Here is a 16,389-nt window from a genome sequence, read left to right as displayed (position 1 = left end):
GTGATTGCAGACCGAGCGCCGTCACACGGCAGGTCTAGTCTAGAGAGACTCCCTAGCACTCGCCCCAGTTGTACAGCCGACTTTGCTAGCGATGGTTCACTGTCTACATACGCTCTCATTTGCCGAGACGACAGTTTATGCATAGCCTTCAGCTACGTCACTTGATACGACCTAGCAAGGCGCCATATTCAGTTACTATTCTGACAGATAATATTGTGAATCATGTACCATCATGAGCGACGTGCATCATTAATGGATTAAAGTTAAGTATCAAACTAATTTCGTCCGCTTTCTGAATTCTAATTCCTTGTCATGTTCCAGACCTCAAGTCAGTAGAGTTCTTCCCTCCTCACGCCAGCCTGCGTGAGCTAAAACGCGTGCATTTCGGCCCCCACTAGTAACACGGTGTTGGCTCTTCTGCCAACACAACACTTACTTTCGGAACGTCCCTCGTATGTCTGATGTGACGAGGTCCCTGATGATCGTCGGCACCTGACTCTTCGCTACATAGAATAACAATCCCGTTTACACTGTCCACTCTACGAGGGTATCTCAACTTGCTGCAGGCGGTGACGAATATCCTTGGAGACTCCTATGCTTCTTCCTAGAGCGGTGTCGTCCGCGTACATCGCAGGTATAAGCCTACCCACGTTGGGTGTGGATACTGTGGGGAACAATGATGGTACTGATACTTACGGAACGGCCAGAAGGTCGTTGAATAATCTACTTGCTAATTTGAAAACTGATTACATAAACGCTTTCTGCTTTCGTCAGTTCTATCTGTCAGTCCTAACTCCTAGATAAGTTCCAAATACGAATTCCGGTTAGCACATAGTGTTAACATGTCGTTAATACTCAACACTGGCATTACTTGGAAAATGTATAGTCACATACGGATTATGATGCACAAATTTTAACTCTAAAAGATATTTGTGCTGCAACACATGATAAATATAGTTATCAACTGTGTAGGAAAGCTGATCCAGTTTCTGTAGAGACCTTTGTAAACCTTATCAAGGAACAAGAGTGGCAAGATGTTTATAGCGCTGATACAATAGACGATAAATATAATGCTTTTCTCAAGACTTTTCTCGTGCTCTTTGAAAGTTGCTCTCCGTTAGAACGTTCAAAACAGGGTACTAGCACAAACAGGCAGCCTGCGTGGCTGACTAGAGGGATAAGAATATCTTGTAGATCAAAACGTTAGAAACAGTCAAAATCTAAATGCAGCAGCCTATTACAAACAGTATTGTAAGGTGCTTAAAAATGTTATTAGGAAGGCAAAAAGTGGTATGCAGATAGAATAGCTAAATCTCGGGATAAAATTAAAACCATATGGTCAGTCGTAAAGGAAGTGGCTGGTCTGCAGAGACAGGTCGAGGATACAGAAGCAGTGCGTAGTGGGAATGCCCGTGTTACTGATAAGTCGCATATATGTACAGTATTTAATAATCACTTTCTGAATATAGCAGGTGAACTAAATAGAAACCTAGTCCCAACAGGGAATCATATAGCGCTCTTAGAAAAAAGTGTTCTGAGACTGTTACCTGAAATACTTCTCCATGATACTGACAAGAGGGAGATTGAGTTAATAATTAAATCACTAAAGACGAAGAACTCTCATGGATATGACGGGGTATCTAGCAGAATACTGAAGTATTGTTCTGTGTATGTTAGCCCAGTACTTACCCATATCTGTAACTTTTCCTTTAGGAGTGGTCGGTTTCCTGACCGATTAAAGTACTCTGTAGTGAAGCCACTTTATAAACAGGGAGACAGGGATAATGTTGACAACTTTAGACCTATTTACATGCCATCGGTGTTTGCTAAAGTTATCGAGAAGGTTGTATATACAAGGTTACTGGAGCATTTAAATTCACATAATTTGCTGTCAAATGTACAGTTTGGTTTTAGAAATGGTTTAACAACTGAAAATGCTATATTCTCTTTTCTCTGTGAGGTTTTCTACGGATTAAATAAAAGGTTGCGAACGCTAGGTGTTTTCTTTGATTTAACGAAGGCTTTTGACTGTGTTGACCAGAAAATATTACTGCAGAAGTTGGACCATTATGGAGTAAGGGGAGTAGCTTACGATTGGTTCGCCTCTTACTTTAAGAACAGAAAGCAGAAGGTAATTCTCCGCAATATTGAGAGTGGTAGTGATGTTCAGCCGCAATGGGGCACTGTTAAGTGGGGCGTTCCCCAAGGGTCGGTGCTGGGGCCACTGCTGTTTCTTATTTATATAAATGATATGCCTTCTAGTATTACAGGTGATTCAAAAATATTTCTGTTTGCTGTTGACACCAGCTTGGTAGTGAAGGATCTTGTGTGTAATATTGAAACAGTTTCAAATAATGTAGTTCATGAAATGAGTTCGTGGCTTGTGGAAAACAGTTTGATGCTAAATCACAGTAAGACTCAGTTTTTACAGTTTATAACTCACAATTCAACAAGAACTGATATATTGATCAGATAGAATGGGCATATTATAAGCGAGAGGGAACAGTTCAAGTTCCTAGGCGGTCGGATAGATAGTAAGCTGTTGTGGAAAGCCCATGTCTAGGATCTTGTTCAGAAACTAAATGCTGCTTTATTTACCGTTAGAACAGTATCTGAAATAAGTGACAGTTCAACACGAAAAGTAGTCTACTTCGCATATTTTCATACGCTTATGTCGTATGGTATTATTTTTTGGGGTAATTCTTCTGATTCAAAAAGGGTGTTTTTGGCTCAAAAACGGGCTGCTCGAGCTATATGTGGTGTAAGTTCGAGAACCTCTTGTCGACCCCTAAACAAGAGTCTGGGAATTCTGACATTGCCCTCACAGTATATATTTTCTTTAATGTCGTTTGTTGTAGCCATATTAGCCTATTACCAAGAGTTAGCAGCTTTCACTCAGTTAATACTAGGCAGAAATCAAATCTGCATGTGGAATGCACTTCCTTGACTCTTGTGCAGAAAGGAGTGCAGTATTCTGCTGCATCCATTTTCAATAAGCTACCACAAGAACTCAAAACTCTTAGCAGTAGCCCAAAGTCTTTTAAGTCTAAACTGAAGAGTTTCCTCATTGCTCACTCCTATTCTGTCGAGGAGCTCCTGGAAGAGCCAAAAAATTAAGCAAATTCCAGTGTTACGTTGTTGATTTTCTTTATTTAAACTTACGACTTGTCGCCTGAATGTGTTTTTTATATTTCATTTTATCTGTTTCTACCATCGTGTTATAATTTCATGTATTGACTCGTTCCATGACCATGGAGATTTCTCCTTAATTTGGTCCCATGGAACAATAAATAAATAAAATAAAATAATAAAATAAAATAAAATTTTGCCTTTCTACTATACGTTTATTTTCCTTTTACATGCAGCTAACATTTAGTCCCAACTTGTTCGTTTACAGTTCAGTGTAGCAAAGTAATGATAAGTACGCAATGCAGCACTGTTGTAGACAAAAACTTCCTTCTAGCTACATTTTCTTATAGTTATTTACGAGAAAATAGTGCGCTTATGTTAGTGCTTACTGATAAAGCACACGTCAACTTTTCGACAGTGAGTCGATGGCGATGCTAGACGAGAAGCATGTAGACGCTGCTTCGCTGCAAGAAGTGTGGGCGACGGCGAGCCACGAGGTGGCGCATCTGTGGTTCGGGAACATGGCCACGCTGCGCTGGTGGAGCAACCTCTGGCTCAAGGAGGGCTTTGCCACCTACTTCCAGTACGCCATCGTCGACCAGGTAACTTCAACAATCGTACACGTATTCAGACGTAAATCATTAATAAAACTTTTAGTGACATCATTTACTGCGATTTTCAATGGGTGTGAGGACTATAAATATTTTAACTGCTAATAACTTGTACCTCAGTCTCCACCTCCCTATAGTGGAATAAACTGCTTTCCGTTTAGTATAATGTACAGTTAACTATGGAGTGAAAGAAGTTGTCTGTATGATAACAAAATTGTTCGATTCAGCGGTCCTGTCCATTGATTTCTCAAATTTCTCTATGCTATACCTTACTCACAGAAATGAAACTGATTACTTTGTACCAGAACACGACTGAGCAAAATGCAACAGACGTTTGTTGTCAGCTCGTTTTAGATATTCTGTGTTTGGTGTTTCATTACAAGGTAATTTAATTTTGAGGAAGTGATATCTGTTCAGTCGATTACTTGAAATAACTGTTTCTTATAAACTATATGTTAGCAAAAAATAAAAAAAAATAAAAAAGGAGCTCTTCGCCAGGCCGTGATGATCCAAGGAATGTCTGCCGGTCACCGTGTCATCCTCTGCTTTGCGGCGTCATGCGGATGCGGTATGGAAGGGCATATGTTAAGCACACCGCTCTCCCGGCCGTTTTGTAGACTTTCCAGATCGTGGATCCATTACTACTCGGTCAAGTAGTTTCTCAGTGGGCATCACGAGGCTGAGTACACCCCGTACCAATCCTTCGACCAAGGAAAAATCTTTGCAGTACCGGGAATCGAGCTACGGTCCTCCATATGGCAGCCATCTCTGCTAACCGCTCAGTTACGGAGGCGAACATTTGTTAGTAAAGCAGGCTATTAACCTAGTGTACATTCATTCAAGAATAAGAACATCAGAAGCATTAGTAAGAGCAGCTGTGATCTGGTCGACAATTGATAACGTGTACTGACGAGTGCTGTCAGTTTATTGCACTGAGTTATTTCATTACCTCTTTGGAACATATATTATAGAGTAATACATTCAGTCGTTGGGATCGTTGCTGACCTTCATGCTTCCGCTTCAAGAATAAGCATCTCTCCAAGTTAGCTATCTTTAATAGAGGGTATCTTTTCCTATGCCAGGTATAATTGGCGAGGGAAGTTTTCCAGGGCTCCAAATTGCTACTGCCAGAGTTTTTAGTGTGACAGTAAAGTCACAGGAAACTCAATTACAACAATTTTTTATTGTTAGGATGTAAATAATGGCACGGGAAGTAGCACCAAGAAGACTTGGGTAATCAGCGGGATAGGGAGCAACGTGAAAGAAAATTTTCTGTGCTGCAGGAAAGCCAAACAATCCCGTTTCCTGGAATACCGAATGGTGAACAACTTGTCAAGAGTACAGCTTTGGACTGTTAAGTAGGTAGGCCTGGCGTCCTACTGCGGGAGGCTCCAATACTCACTTCAAAAGCGAGGGTGCGGTCCAGAGGACCGCTGTTCACAATTCCTCCTCTGGGTGCCAGACGTCAAACACAGAAGAGAGACTGGAACAGCAAAGCTGCCATTTCCATCAAGAAATGTGTTATGTCTTATAGGTGGTCCTATATTCATAAGAACAATCTGAAGAATGCTTCTGATTGAAGGGAAACAATTACCTACATTTGTTATAATGCTGACAAACTGCGTTGTTTCAATGAAAACTAAGAATTGGCATTTGTGAGGTTACTAACCATACGCTTTTTAAGCGGGTACAAGAAACTATGTTTCAAAAGAGAGTAAAGTTTGACCATGCACAGCTACGTTACTGGTGGCTTGGGTATTGCGAAACCAACATAAGCTTCAATAAACAATTGTGTATGCGTCAAATCAAATATGCATTTAGTGTGTTTCATTTCCTCTTTTTCCAGACTTCCTGTCAACAGCGGCGATATACTTGGAGAAATCCACACTGTACCGACTTACAGTATATTATTCACAACCAGTTTCGATCATGGATCATCTACAAGGTGGAAAAATATCTATTGTGACAACTTCACATGTCATACATGCTATTTAACCAGAAAAGTGTAAGCCATTGTTGACATGAAAATGTGACTTTGTCACAATAGATATTTTTCCATCGTGAAGATGATCCATGATTGAAACCGATAGTGAAGAACTATATTGTAGGACAGCACAGTGTGTATCATGCATTTCTCCAAGAACATTACACGGTATTAATGTGTAAGACGCGGTCTGAACTCTTTCTCCTTGGATGTCAGAGATCTTTTAACTTAGCATATGTTTTTCAAGATTACCCTTCTCTACGTTGTGTACATAATATTGAAGGAAAAGAGAAATCTTATTCTTTGCATGTGCAACAACAGCTTCTGTCACTTTCCGTCCGCAGCTCGTGGTCTAGTGGTTAGCGTTGCTACCTCTGGATCACGGGGTTCTGGGGTCGATTCCCGGCCGGGTTGGGGATTTTCTCTGCCCGGGGAATGGGTGTTTGTGTTGTCCTCATCATTTCGTCATCATCATCCTCAGCATTCGTGACAGTGTCTAGAATGGACTGTGAAAAAAATTGGAGATTTGTACGGGCGTTGAGACGGCGTAGTTGAGCGCCCCACAAACCAATCAGCATCATCATCATCAGCTTCTGTCACTTTAGCCTCAATAAAGTCGTTTCCCGAAACTTTGCGACACAGATGGGCTTTTCTTATAGACAGAGATATATAAGATTTCTCGATAGTGTAATTCAACTAGGAAATATTGCAAAATGTTTTGCATCTGTGTGGTTAACAATGCCTTAATTCCACCGACTCAACTCCGAATGATTAGGTCTGTCTTTTGTGAAAAACAAAACGCCTTCATTTCCGATCGGACCTCATATCGTGCTACAACTTAACTTTTCCTGGTGTGCAATTGTGCAAAGATGGTGTGTCCCTTATCACTTCTTTCAGACCTGCATTTTTCACGTTAATGAATGATTGCCAAAGTCGCGCCTTGGTTTGGAGTTTACGTTAAACTGTGTGTATCCTAATAAGTCAGTGGGTGCGTTAGCTCAAAGGTCAGATGAAGGTAAATGAATACCATCTCCAGTAGGTCCACATATAGTAAAGCATTGTAGCGTTGAAATCAGCCTTCGAGTTCATAATTGCTTTACCGTTTTACACAGTTCATATTCACAATGATCAAAACGGAATTACTTTAGAGCTGTACTGACCCGATTCTTATAACCATCGTTCAAGTTCTCACAAGTTCAGTCGTTCTTCGTATACGCACCCCAGCAATAAAAGTCTATGCGATGATAAACTTAAATGAAAAGATTTCTTAGAAAATTGCGACTTCTTTCGTATTGAAACTTGCTGGCCGATTAAAACCGTGTGGCGCAGCGGGACTCGAACGTGGGACCTATACTTGCGGCTGTGGGTAAGTCGTTCCTCCGCAATACCTTTTCTTCGAAGCGTACTATTCTCACAAGGTATGCAGGAGAACTTCTGAGATGTTTGGAAAGTAGGAGAGGCGGTACTGGGGGAAGCAAAGTTGTCAGAGCTCACCGTTATGATGTACTTTACTTAAAACCGTACATTCCTATGGATACAAAATACTCGTAGCTACAGTCCGCCTTTTTATCATCATCATATTACTATTTTTCTGTATTATTATTATTATTATTATTATTATTATTATTATTATGTCTGCCCCGATAGCCGAGTGGTCTGCGTGACGGATTGCGTCCTACTGGCCCGGGTTCGATTCCCGACTGGGTCGGGGATTTTCTCCGCTCAGGGACTGGGTGTTGTGCTGTCTTCATCATCATTTCATCCCCATCCGGCGAGCAGGTCGCCCACTGTGGCGTAGAATGTAATAAGACCTGCACCAAGGCGGCCGGGCCTGCCCTTCAAGGGGCCTCCCAGCCAGTGACGCTAAACTCTCATTTCCATTATTATAATTAAATCCTTGTTTAATGTAAAAAGTAAGGACGAAAAGAACTTACATATGGTCGTTACTGCCAAGTAATATACCTCAATGAAACTTGGACCATACACAGAAAGAACTTCTTCAGTGTATTACAGAACGTAACTGAAAGAAATACGCAATGAGATGAACAGAAATGACACTTTAATTCAAAGACAATAACTACACTGAAGACACCGTAACTTATGATCGTCCCCTGGACATTACAAAAGGCAGGACGTTGCTCTTAATAGGTGATCAACACGGACGGCAGTGCATGCTCTGCAACCTGCTCCCATTCTGGCCACGACGTCGGTACGGAGCTCTCGCTATAGGACGTTCCATTCAGCCATTAGCGCGGTTGACCTCTGCTGGATGGTCATAGGTGCAAATGGACGTGCTGCCGTATGTCTCCCCAACACATGCGATAAGTGCTCGATGGGCTTTAAGTCGCAGACCAGTCCATTCGCCGAGTATCCTCTCGAGCCAAGAGCTGTTCGATGTGATAGCGCACTGTCATCCATAAAAACTAAGTTAGGGCCAAATGCACCTCTAAAAAGACGCACATGGGGAAGGAGTACAGTATCACAATAACTTTGAATGGTGAGTGTACTGTGCTCAAAGATTTGAAGGTCAGTGCGCCCATGCAACATTATGTTTCCCCACACATTAACGCCTGGACCACCAAAGTTACAACGTTCGACAACGGTTGACGTATTCTCGTGTGGTGAGAGGTGGGAATGAATACACAATGCCCCCAGGGACATAGTGGAAAATGATCGTTTTTGTGTTCCAGGTGTTGTGGTGAGGAGAGCCTCAATTTTACATTGCCGCTCTGAAAGCGCTGGTCAAAGTTATTGTGACACCGTACTACTTCTCCACGTGCATTTTCCCAGGGGTACGTTCAGCGCAGCCTTCATTTTTATGGATGGCAATTTGCGACCAAATCGAACATCGCAGGTAGAGAAGCTCTTGTAACGAAAGGATATCTGCGAATGGACTGGCCTTCACGTTCGTCCAACTTAAATCCCATCGATCGCTTGTGGGGTGCGGTGGGCAGACGAACTGCAGCACGTCCACAGCACAAACGACCATCCAGCAGCTGTGAGCCGAGCTGCCGGAGGAATGAAACGCCCTACCACAACAACTCTTTACCGACTTTACGGCCAGCATGGGAGCACGTTGCAAAGGATGCATTGCTGTTAGAGTCGATTACAAAATCTATTACGAACTACGTCCTGACTATTTTAAGGGGAAGTTTACTATCTTTCGCCCGAAAAAAGCATGTTTTTTGAGAATTTGTTTCTCGGGATGTGTTATAGATATCAATGTCAAATTTGGTCAAAATGTTTATTGATATCTCCTCTACAAACTGGAATTTTTTCGGCCGGAAATTTCGAAGAGCAATGGCGGAAGTGCCGTCGGAACGAAACAAAATTTCGATGTAGACCTACACGCACGGTATGTCACAGGTCAGCCGGCTCGTCTGCAATCAAAATTTAGTTGACGTTAGCGAAGTATATAAGATTCTTTAGGAGTCGTACCTCGCTTAAGTTATTTGGACCATAGGAAACAAAATGGCGGCCATTTGAAGGAAATAGGGGTTTTTTTAATCGATTTTTCGTCTTCGTCGACCAAGTAAAAATATTTATAGTTGATAGATAGGAATAAAAGTGGTACAACTCCTAGACAATGTAGTTAGCTTCGTCGAAAACAAAGAATCATGCCAATCGGTTCCGTAGATTTGAAGTTACCATACCGCGCGATAAAAAAAAAAAAGTCATTTCGAGAAAAACGAGTTTGAAGTTTTGACTACATATAAATGCAATATTATGCAACTTACGTTCAATTTACTATTCCGAGTCCATAAACTAGTCCTTCCTCTTCCTCATAGAGGGCGTTCTGTTCGATCTGGGCCATCCTGCGCTGCTCCAGAGCCGCTTTTACGGCCCATGACAAGCGGTTTTCGGCCGCTTGAATCCGGTGGTCGTCCGAATGCTTGGTGAACCGCGTCGAATAGAGTCCCAGGGTGACGTTCATGGTCTTCAGAATTGCTGAATATCCTTCGTTGAAGCTGCTCACTGCCAGAAAAGTCGCAATCTCCACAGTCCTCGCACCAGGATGCAAATGCTTGTGGGCTAACTTCCAAACACACGCGTTCAAACTTTCATTTGAATTTTGTGTGTTTCCTCTCAAGCACCGGTACAATAACTCGTCCTCCGAAAGAAAAAAAACTGATGCTCGAAAAAGGCCAATTTCAGGCTGGCGCATTTATTTGTTCAACCGCGAATAACAAACATTTTCGTTCCGTATTCGGAAATACCGTTTCAGGGGTGGATTCTAAATACTTTTACGGATCCAAAAATGCAATTTTAAAAAAATCGATTCTTTGAACCAAAAGATAGTAAACCTCCCCTCAAAGTCCAGGGGACCATCATAAATCGCGGTGAATTCAGTGAAATTATTGTCTTCGAATAAAAGTGTCATTTCTGTTCGTCACAATGCTTATTTTTTTTTCATTTACGTCCTGGACTATACTGTACCAGTTCTTTCTGCTTATGGTCCAAGTTTCATCGAGTTGTGTTACTAGGTAGTGAAACATCATGTGAAAGCTACTTTCCTCCTTAAATTTTCGCCTACCAGCGTAGTTTTAAGGGTATACTGATGATGACTAAGCTAAGCATCACCATTTATGAAACCTTTTGATTTATTTAATTTCAGTTCAGTGAAAAAAAAAATAGCTTAGTCAGTACATAAGTTGTCCACAAAACATCAGCCTCCCTGGTTCGAGTTCCGATCCTATACACAGTTTTAATCTGCCAGGATATTTCAAGTAAGCCCACACTCCGCTGCAGAGTGAAAATTCATTCTTTCTTTGTGTTGTTACGCTGTCACTTCCGTTGCGCAAAGACGTATTAAGTATCTAAACCAGCTGCATTTCTTGTTAGCGTTAAGGACGCAGACAGAAGCAATAAGAGAGCCATTTTGTGTGCGCAGATGCGGCCGGACTGGCAGATGTGGTCGCGGTTCGGCGTGGACGTGACGCAGTCTGCGCTGCGGGAGGACGTGCGCGGGCAGCGCGCCGCTCTCTACGCGGACGCCACCACACCAGCAGAGATAGAGGACCGCTACGACGAGGTCTCCTACCACAAGGGTACGCCTTCCTCTCAACTACACACTTACAATAATGTAAAACCTTTTAGGTTCGTTTTTACAATTAAGTCAATCAATATCATGCTGTCCGAGAGCACAATGTGGCATTCTTTCGCTGTATAATGAAGGACTTGATACGATGCCATATAATATGCATGTAACCTATTGAGATCTTACTAGGCACTGAATTGAGAATTTCTGCAAAGAAGGCGTTTCAATAATAGGAACGACATTTGTTTAATCACGAATCTCGGAAACACAAACGGCCAAGTTGAATCGGAATGACGGGACAGATGCATTTCAACAGGCTTGTTCTTTGGTAGCAACATAAATAATACAAAAACACTAGTGTTGGTTTCTGAACAGCCTCATTTATTCGGCAGCTAATACAGCAGAGGAAAGGTTCACAGTACTAACCTGACTGTAGCAGATGTTGGAGACCATCTACATCTGCATGGATACAAATCACATTTAAGTGCCTGGCAGAGGGTTCATCGAACCACCTTCACAATTCTCTATTATTCCAATCTCGTATAGCGCGCGGAAAGTACTAACACCTATATCTTTCCGTACGAACTGTGATTTCCCTTATTTTATCGTGGTGATCGTTTCTCCCTATGTAGGTCGGTGTCAACAAAATATTTTCGCATTCGGAGGAGAAAGTTGGTGATTGAAATTTTGTGAGAAGATTCGGGCGCAACGAAAAATGCCTTTCTTTGAATGACGTCCACCCCAAATCCTGTATCATTTCTGTGACACTCTCTCCCATATTTCGCGATAATACAAAACGTGCTGACCTTCTTTGAACTTATTCGATGTACTCCGTCTGTCCTATCAGGTAAGGATCCCCCACAGCGCAGCAGTATTCTAAAATAGGACGACAAGCGTAGTGTAGGCAGTCTCCTTAGTAGATCTGTTACATTTTCTAAGTGTCTTGTCAATAAAACGCAATCTTTGGTTAGCCTTCCCCACAACATTTTCTATGTGTTCATTCCAATTTGTTTGTAATTGTAATACCTAGGTATTTAGTTGAATTTACGGCTTTTAGATTAGACTGATTTATCGTGTAACCGAAGTTTAAGGAATTCCTTTTAGCATTCAGATGGATGACCTCACACTTTTCGTTATTTAGGGTCAACTGCTAATTTTCGCACCATTCAGATATCTTTTTTAAATCGTTTTTCAATTTGTTTTGATCTTTTGATGACGTTATTAGTCGATAAACGACAGCAAAGGGCCTATAACACTACCTTTGGGAACGCCAGAAACCACTTCTGTTTTACTCGATACCTTTCCGTCAGTTACTACGAACTGTTACCTCTCTGACATGAAATCACAAATCCAATCACATAACTGAGACGATATTCCGAAGGCAGGCAATTTTACTACAAGCTGCTTGTGTGGTACAGTGTCAAAAGCCTTCCGGAAATCCAGAAATACGGAATCGATCTGAAATCCCTTGTCAACAGCACTCAACACTTCATGTGAATAAAGAGCTAGTTGTCTTTCACAGGAACGATGTTATCTAAAGCCATGTTGACTGTGTGTGTCAATAGACAGTTTTCTTCGAGGTAAGTCATAATGTCTGAACACAATATATGTTCCAAAATCATGCTGCATATCGACGTCAACGGTATGGACCTGTAACTAAATGGATTACTTCTATTACCTTTCTTGAATATTGGTGTGACCTGTGCAACTTTCCAGTCTTTGGGTAAGGATCTTTCTTCGAGCGAACGGTTGTATATGATTGTTAAGTATGGAGCTAATGCATCGGCATACTCTGAAAGGAAACTAATTGGTATACAGTCTGGACCAGAAGACTTGCTTTTATTAAGTGATTTAAGTTGCTTCACTACTCCGAAGATATTTACTTTTGCGTTACTCACGTTGGCAACTGTTCTCGATTCGGATTCTGGAATATTTACTTCGTCTTCTTCTGTGAAGGCATTTCGGAAGGCTGTGTTTAGTAACCCTGCTTTGGCAGCACTGTCTTCAATAGTATTTCCATTGCTATCGCGCAGAGAAGGCATTAACATACTTCACATACGACCAGAATGTCTTTGGATTTTCTGCTAGGTTCCCTTGGCACTTCTGGGCACTGGTCAGCAAGCTGTTGAAGGTGGATCGGAGATGGACTGCTCGAATTGCCGCAGTCTCATCCGAAATGTTCTGCTGCGGTTCTTGAAGGCTATGAGGGCTGTTGCCATACACCCTAGACTTGAGAGCTCCCCATAAAAGGTAATCGCACACTGACAGGTCAGGTGACCAGGGCGGCCAGCTAGGGCCGTACCAGACTGACCTCTACTAACAACTCTGTCAGGCGTGAAGATTTTATAAATGTGCTCAAAGGTTCGGACAGCTATATGGGCAGTTGCTCCATCCTGTTTGGTCGTGGTTATATGCATACATTCACGTCCAAATAGTATCCACCCCCTCACGTCGACTCCCTTCTCTCCCCCCCCCCCCCCCTCCACACACACACCACCATCAACACAAAAAAATAGTGTAAGTCTCTACCTTTTCTCATATATAAATTTCTGAATTTGTGTGAATGAAGTAGCGTGAAAACTAACAGTCTCACAAATGTTAAGGAATTCTAACCCTTAATAAGCTACATGTTAACACAGGATACTTTGTATTTGCTTGCTAGAGGGTCTGCCCATGTAGATACGTTTGCAGCCTTAACGGTAACATTCCAGCCAGCTATAGGTACATATGCACAGGTTACTTTATGTGCTAACAACAACAAGTGCAACACGGTTCGTGACTTCAGAGGTAGGACCGGCAAACCACAGGAAGTTGAGTAGGCCAAGGCAGAAAGGAAAAGACACTCCATTAAGGAAAAAAAAAGATGATGATTTCCCGGACATAGGCGGATGGACGGAAACCATTGAAAGAAATATCATATCCCTCATTTATACACTTCTGTAGCCATACTTTACAGACCAGCGTTCACCATAGCTGTGCTTAGTAAACTGCTGATGACTGTGAGTGCACACTTTGATTTCATATTGTGTGCGACGAGGGCCTCCCGTCGGGTAGACGCTCTCTCGATTTGACGCCACTTCGGTGACTTGCGCGTCGATGGGGATGAAATTATGATGATTAGGACAACACAACACCCAGAAAGTCTCCGACCCAGCTGGGAATCGAACCCGGGCCCATAGGATTGACATTCTGTCACGCTGACCACTCAGCTACCGGAGGCGGACTTCATATTCTGTGATTTTTATCAATGTTGTGTCAATCTGATGCTGTTATTGTGTCGAATACTTCTCAAATTTTCGGACGTATCGTTTCCAAAGGCCATATTTTTTCAAACTGCAGTTTCTTGGATGTTATGACAAAACAATGGACTACTCAATGGTGTGAACAAATTACACCGGATACCAAAAACAAATGAAGCACTTAGAAAGGGAGGAGGAAAAGGAATGAAACTTCACGGATTGAGGGAGTGTGTGATCTTACACTACTGGCCATTAAAATTGCTACACCACGAAGATGACGTGCTACAGAGGCGAAATTTAACCGACATGAAGAAGATGCTGTGATATGCAAATGATTAGCTTATCAGAGCATTCACACAAGGTTGGCGCCGGTGGCGACACCTACAACGAGCTGACATGAGGAAAGTTTCCAACCGATTTCTCATACACAAACAGCAGTTGACCGGCGTTGCCTGGTGAAACGTTGTTGTGATGCCTCGTGTAAGGAGGAGAAATGCGTACCTTCACGTTTCCGACTTTGATAAAGGTCGGATTGTAGCCTATCGCAACTGCGGTTTATCGTATTGCGACATTGCTGCTCGCGTTGGTCGAGATCCAATGACTGTTAGCAGAATACGAATCGCTGGGTTCAGGAGGGTAATACGGAACGCCGTGCTGGATCCCAACGGCCTCGTATCACTAGCAGTCGAGATGACAGGCATCTTATCCGCATGGCTGTAACGGATCGTGCAGCCACGTCTCGATCCCTGAGTCAACAGATGGGGACATTTGCAAGACAACAACCGTATGCACGAACAGTTCGACGACGTTTGCAGCAGCATGGACTATCAGCTCGGAGACCATGGCTGCGGTACCCTTGACGCTGCATCACAGACAGGAGCGCCTGCGATGGTGTACTCAACGACGAACCTGGGTGCACGAATGTCAAAAATCCAGGTTCTGTCTACAGCATCATGATGGTCGCATCCGTGTTTGGCGACAACGCGGTGAACGCACATTGGAAGCGTGTATTCGCCATGGCCATACTGGCGTATCAGTCGGCGTGATGGTATGGGGTGCCATTGGTTACACGTCTCGGTCACCTCTTGTTCGCATTGACGGTACTTTGAACAGTGGACGTTACATTTCAGATGTGGTTCTACCCTTCATTCTGTCCCTGCGAAACCCTACATTTCTGCAGGATAATGCACGACCGCACGTTGCAGGTCTTGTATGGGCCTTTCTAGATACAGAAAATGTTCGACTGCTGCCCTGGCTAGCACATTCTCCAGATCTCTCATCAATTGAAAACGTCTGGTCAATGGTGGCAAAGCAACTGGCTCGTCACAATACGCCAGTCACTACTCTTGATGAAGTGTTGTATCGTGTTGAAACTGCATGGGCAGCTGTAGCTGTACACGCCATCCAAGCACTGTTTGACTCAATGCCCAGGTGTATCAAGGCTGTTATTACGGCGAGAGGTGGTTGTTCTGGGTACTGATTTCTCAGGATCTATGCACCCAAATTGCGTGAAAATGTAATCACATGTCAGTTACAGTATAATACATTTGTCCAATGAATGAATACCCGTTTATCATTTGCATTTCTTCTTGGTGTAGCAATTTTAATGGTCAGTAGTGTATTTCAGTGATTACAGTATACAAAGAACTTCGCAGTATGAGCCCACGTCAGTGCAGTGTGGCACCCCCTCTGTCCTGGATGTATACAGTGATTCGGCCAGGAAGGTGTCATAAAGCCATTATACAATCATCTTAGGCAAGCTGGTTCAAAACTCTTTCAACTGATCCTTGATATCCTGGATACAGGCACGGGAGCGGAGTTGACATTCGAGCTGGTCCTATCGGCAATAGATCTGGGGATTAGCACGGCGATACCGTCCGATGAGAGTTAACACATGAGGAAATAGGATGTCTGCGACGTACTCTTGCTCCGCCAGAGATTCTTTCAATCATTACCAGCTGTGTCTCGAAGTCTTCTCCCATGGCTCCCTACAGCACGATGCCAGGACTAACACCACTGTGCCTCTCCTAAACACTGGAATTATAAACCCTCTCTCTATGTCATCGACTATGGTCATCTGGGGGTAGTGCAGAAGTACGACTCATTGCTGAACACCATGCGCCGCCATTCAGCAGCATTCCCGCTCGCAGCGACACGCCAGATTTAGTCGCTAGTATTGTGATGTTATCGCAGGTAATGCTCGCTGTCTATTTCCTAGTCCGGTTGCTCGTAGTAGCAACCCAATGGTGCGGTATGACACAGGAAGTTTTAGGTAGTCCATTACCTATTCTCTGATCTCAGGAGCAGATGTGTAGGGGTTGCGATGACCATGGTGTACTATTTCGTAGTCTTCTCTTGAGGTGGTCAACAGCAACCTTTACGACGATT

General features: G+C 42.9%; 1 protein-coding gene across 1 annotated transcript in view; it reads left to right on the top strand.

Moving 5' to 3' along the window:
* The window catches only part of LOC124555252 (aminopeptidase M1-C-like), a 476,812-nt gene that overhangs the window by 292,572 nt on the left and 167,851 nt on the right, over positions 1-16,389 (top strand). Inside the window, exons 6-7 of the mRNA XM_047129117.1 lie at positions 3,548-3,731; positions 10,616-10,772. Of these exons, the coding sequence (XP_046985073.1) occupies positions 3,548-3,731; positions 10,616-10,772 (341 nt within the window). The remainder of the gene's footprint in view (positions 1-3,547; positions 3,732-10,615; positions 10,773-16,389) is intronic.

The sequence above is a fragment of the Schistocerca americana genome, chromosome X (genome assembly GCF_021461395.2).
Source record: "Schistocerca americana isolate TAMUIC-IGC-003095 chromosome X, iqSchAmer2.1, whole genome shotgun sequence".
Classification (NCBI taxonomy): Eukaryota; Metazoa; Arthropoda; class Insecta; order Orthoptera; family Acrididae; genus Schistocerca; species Schistocerca americana.
The sequence above is the reverse complement of the archived record's forward strand: the minus strand, read 5'-3'. Positions and strand labels throughout refer to the sequence as shown.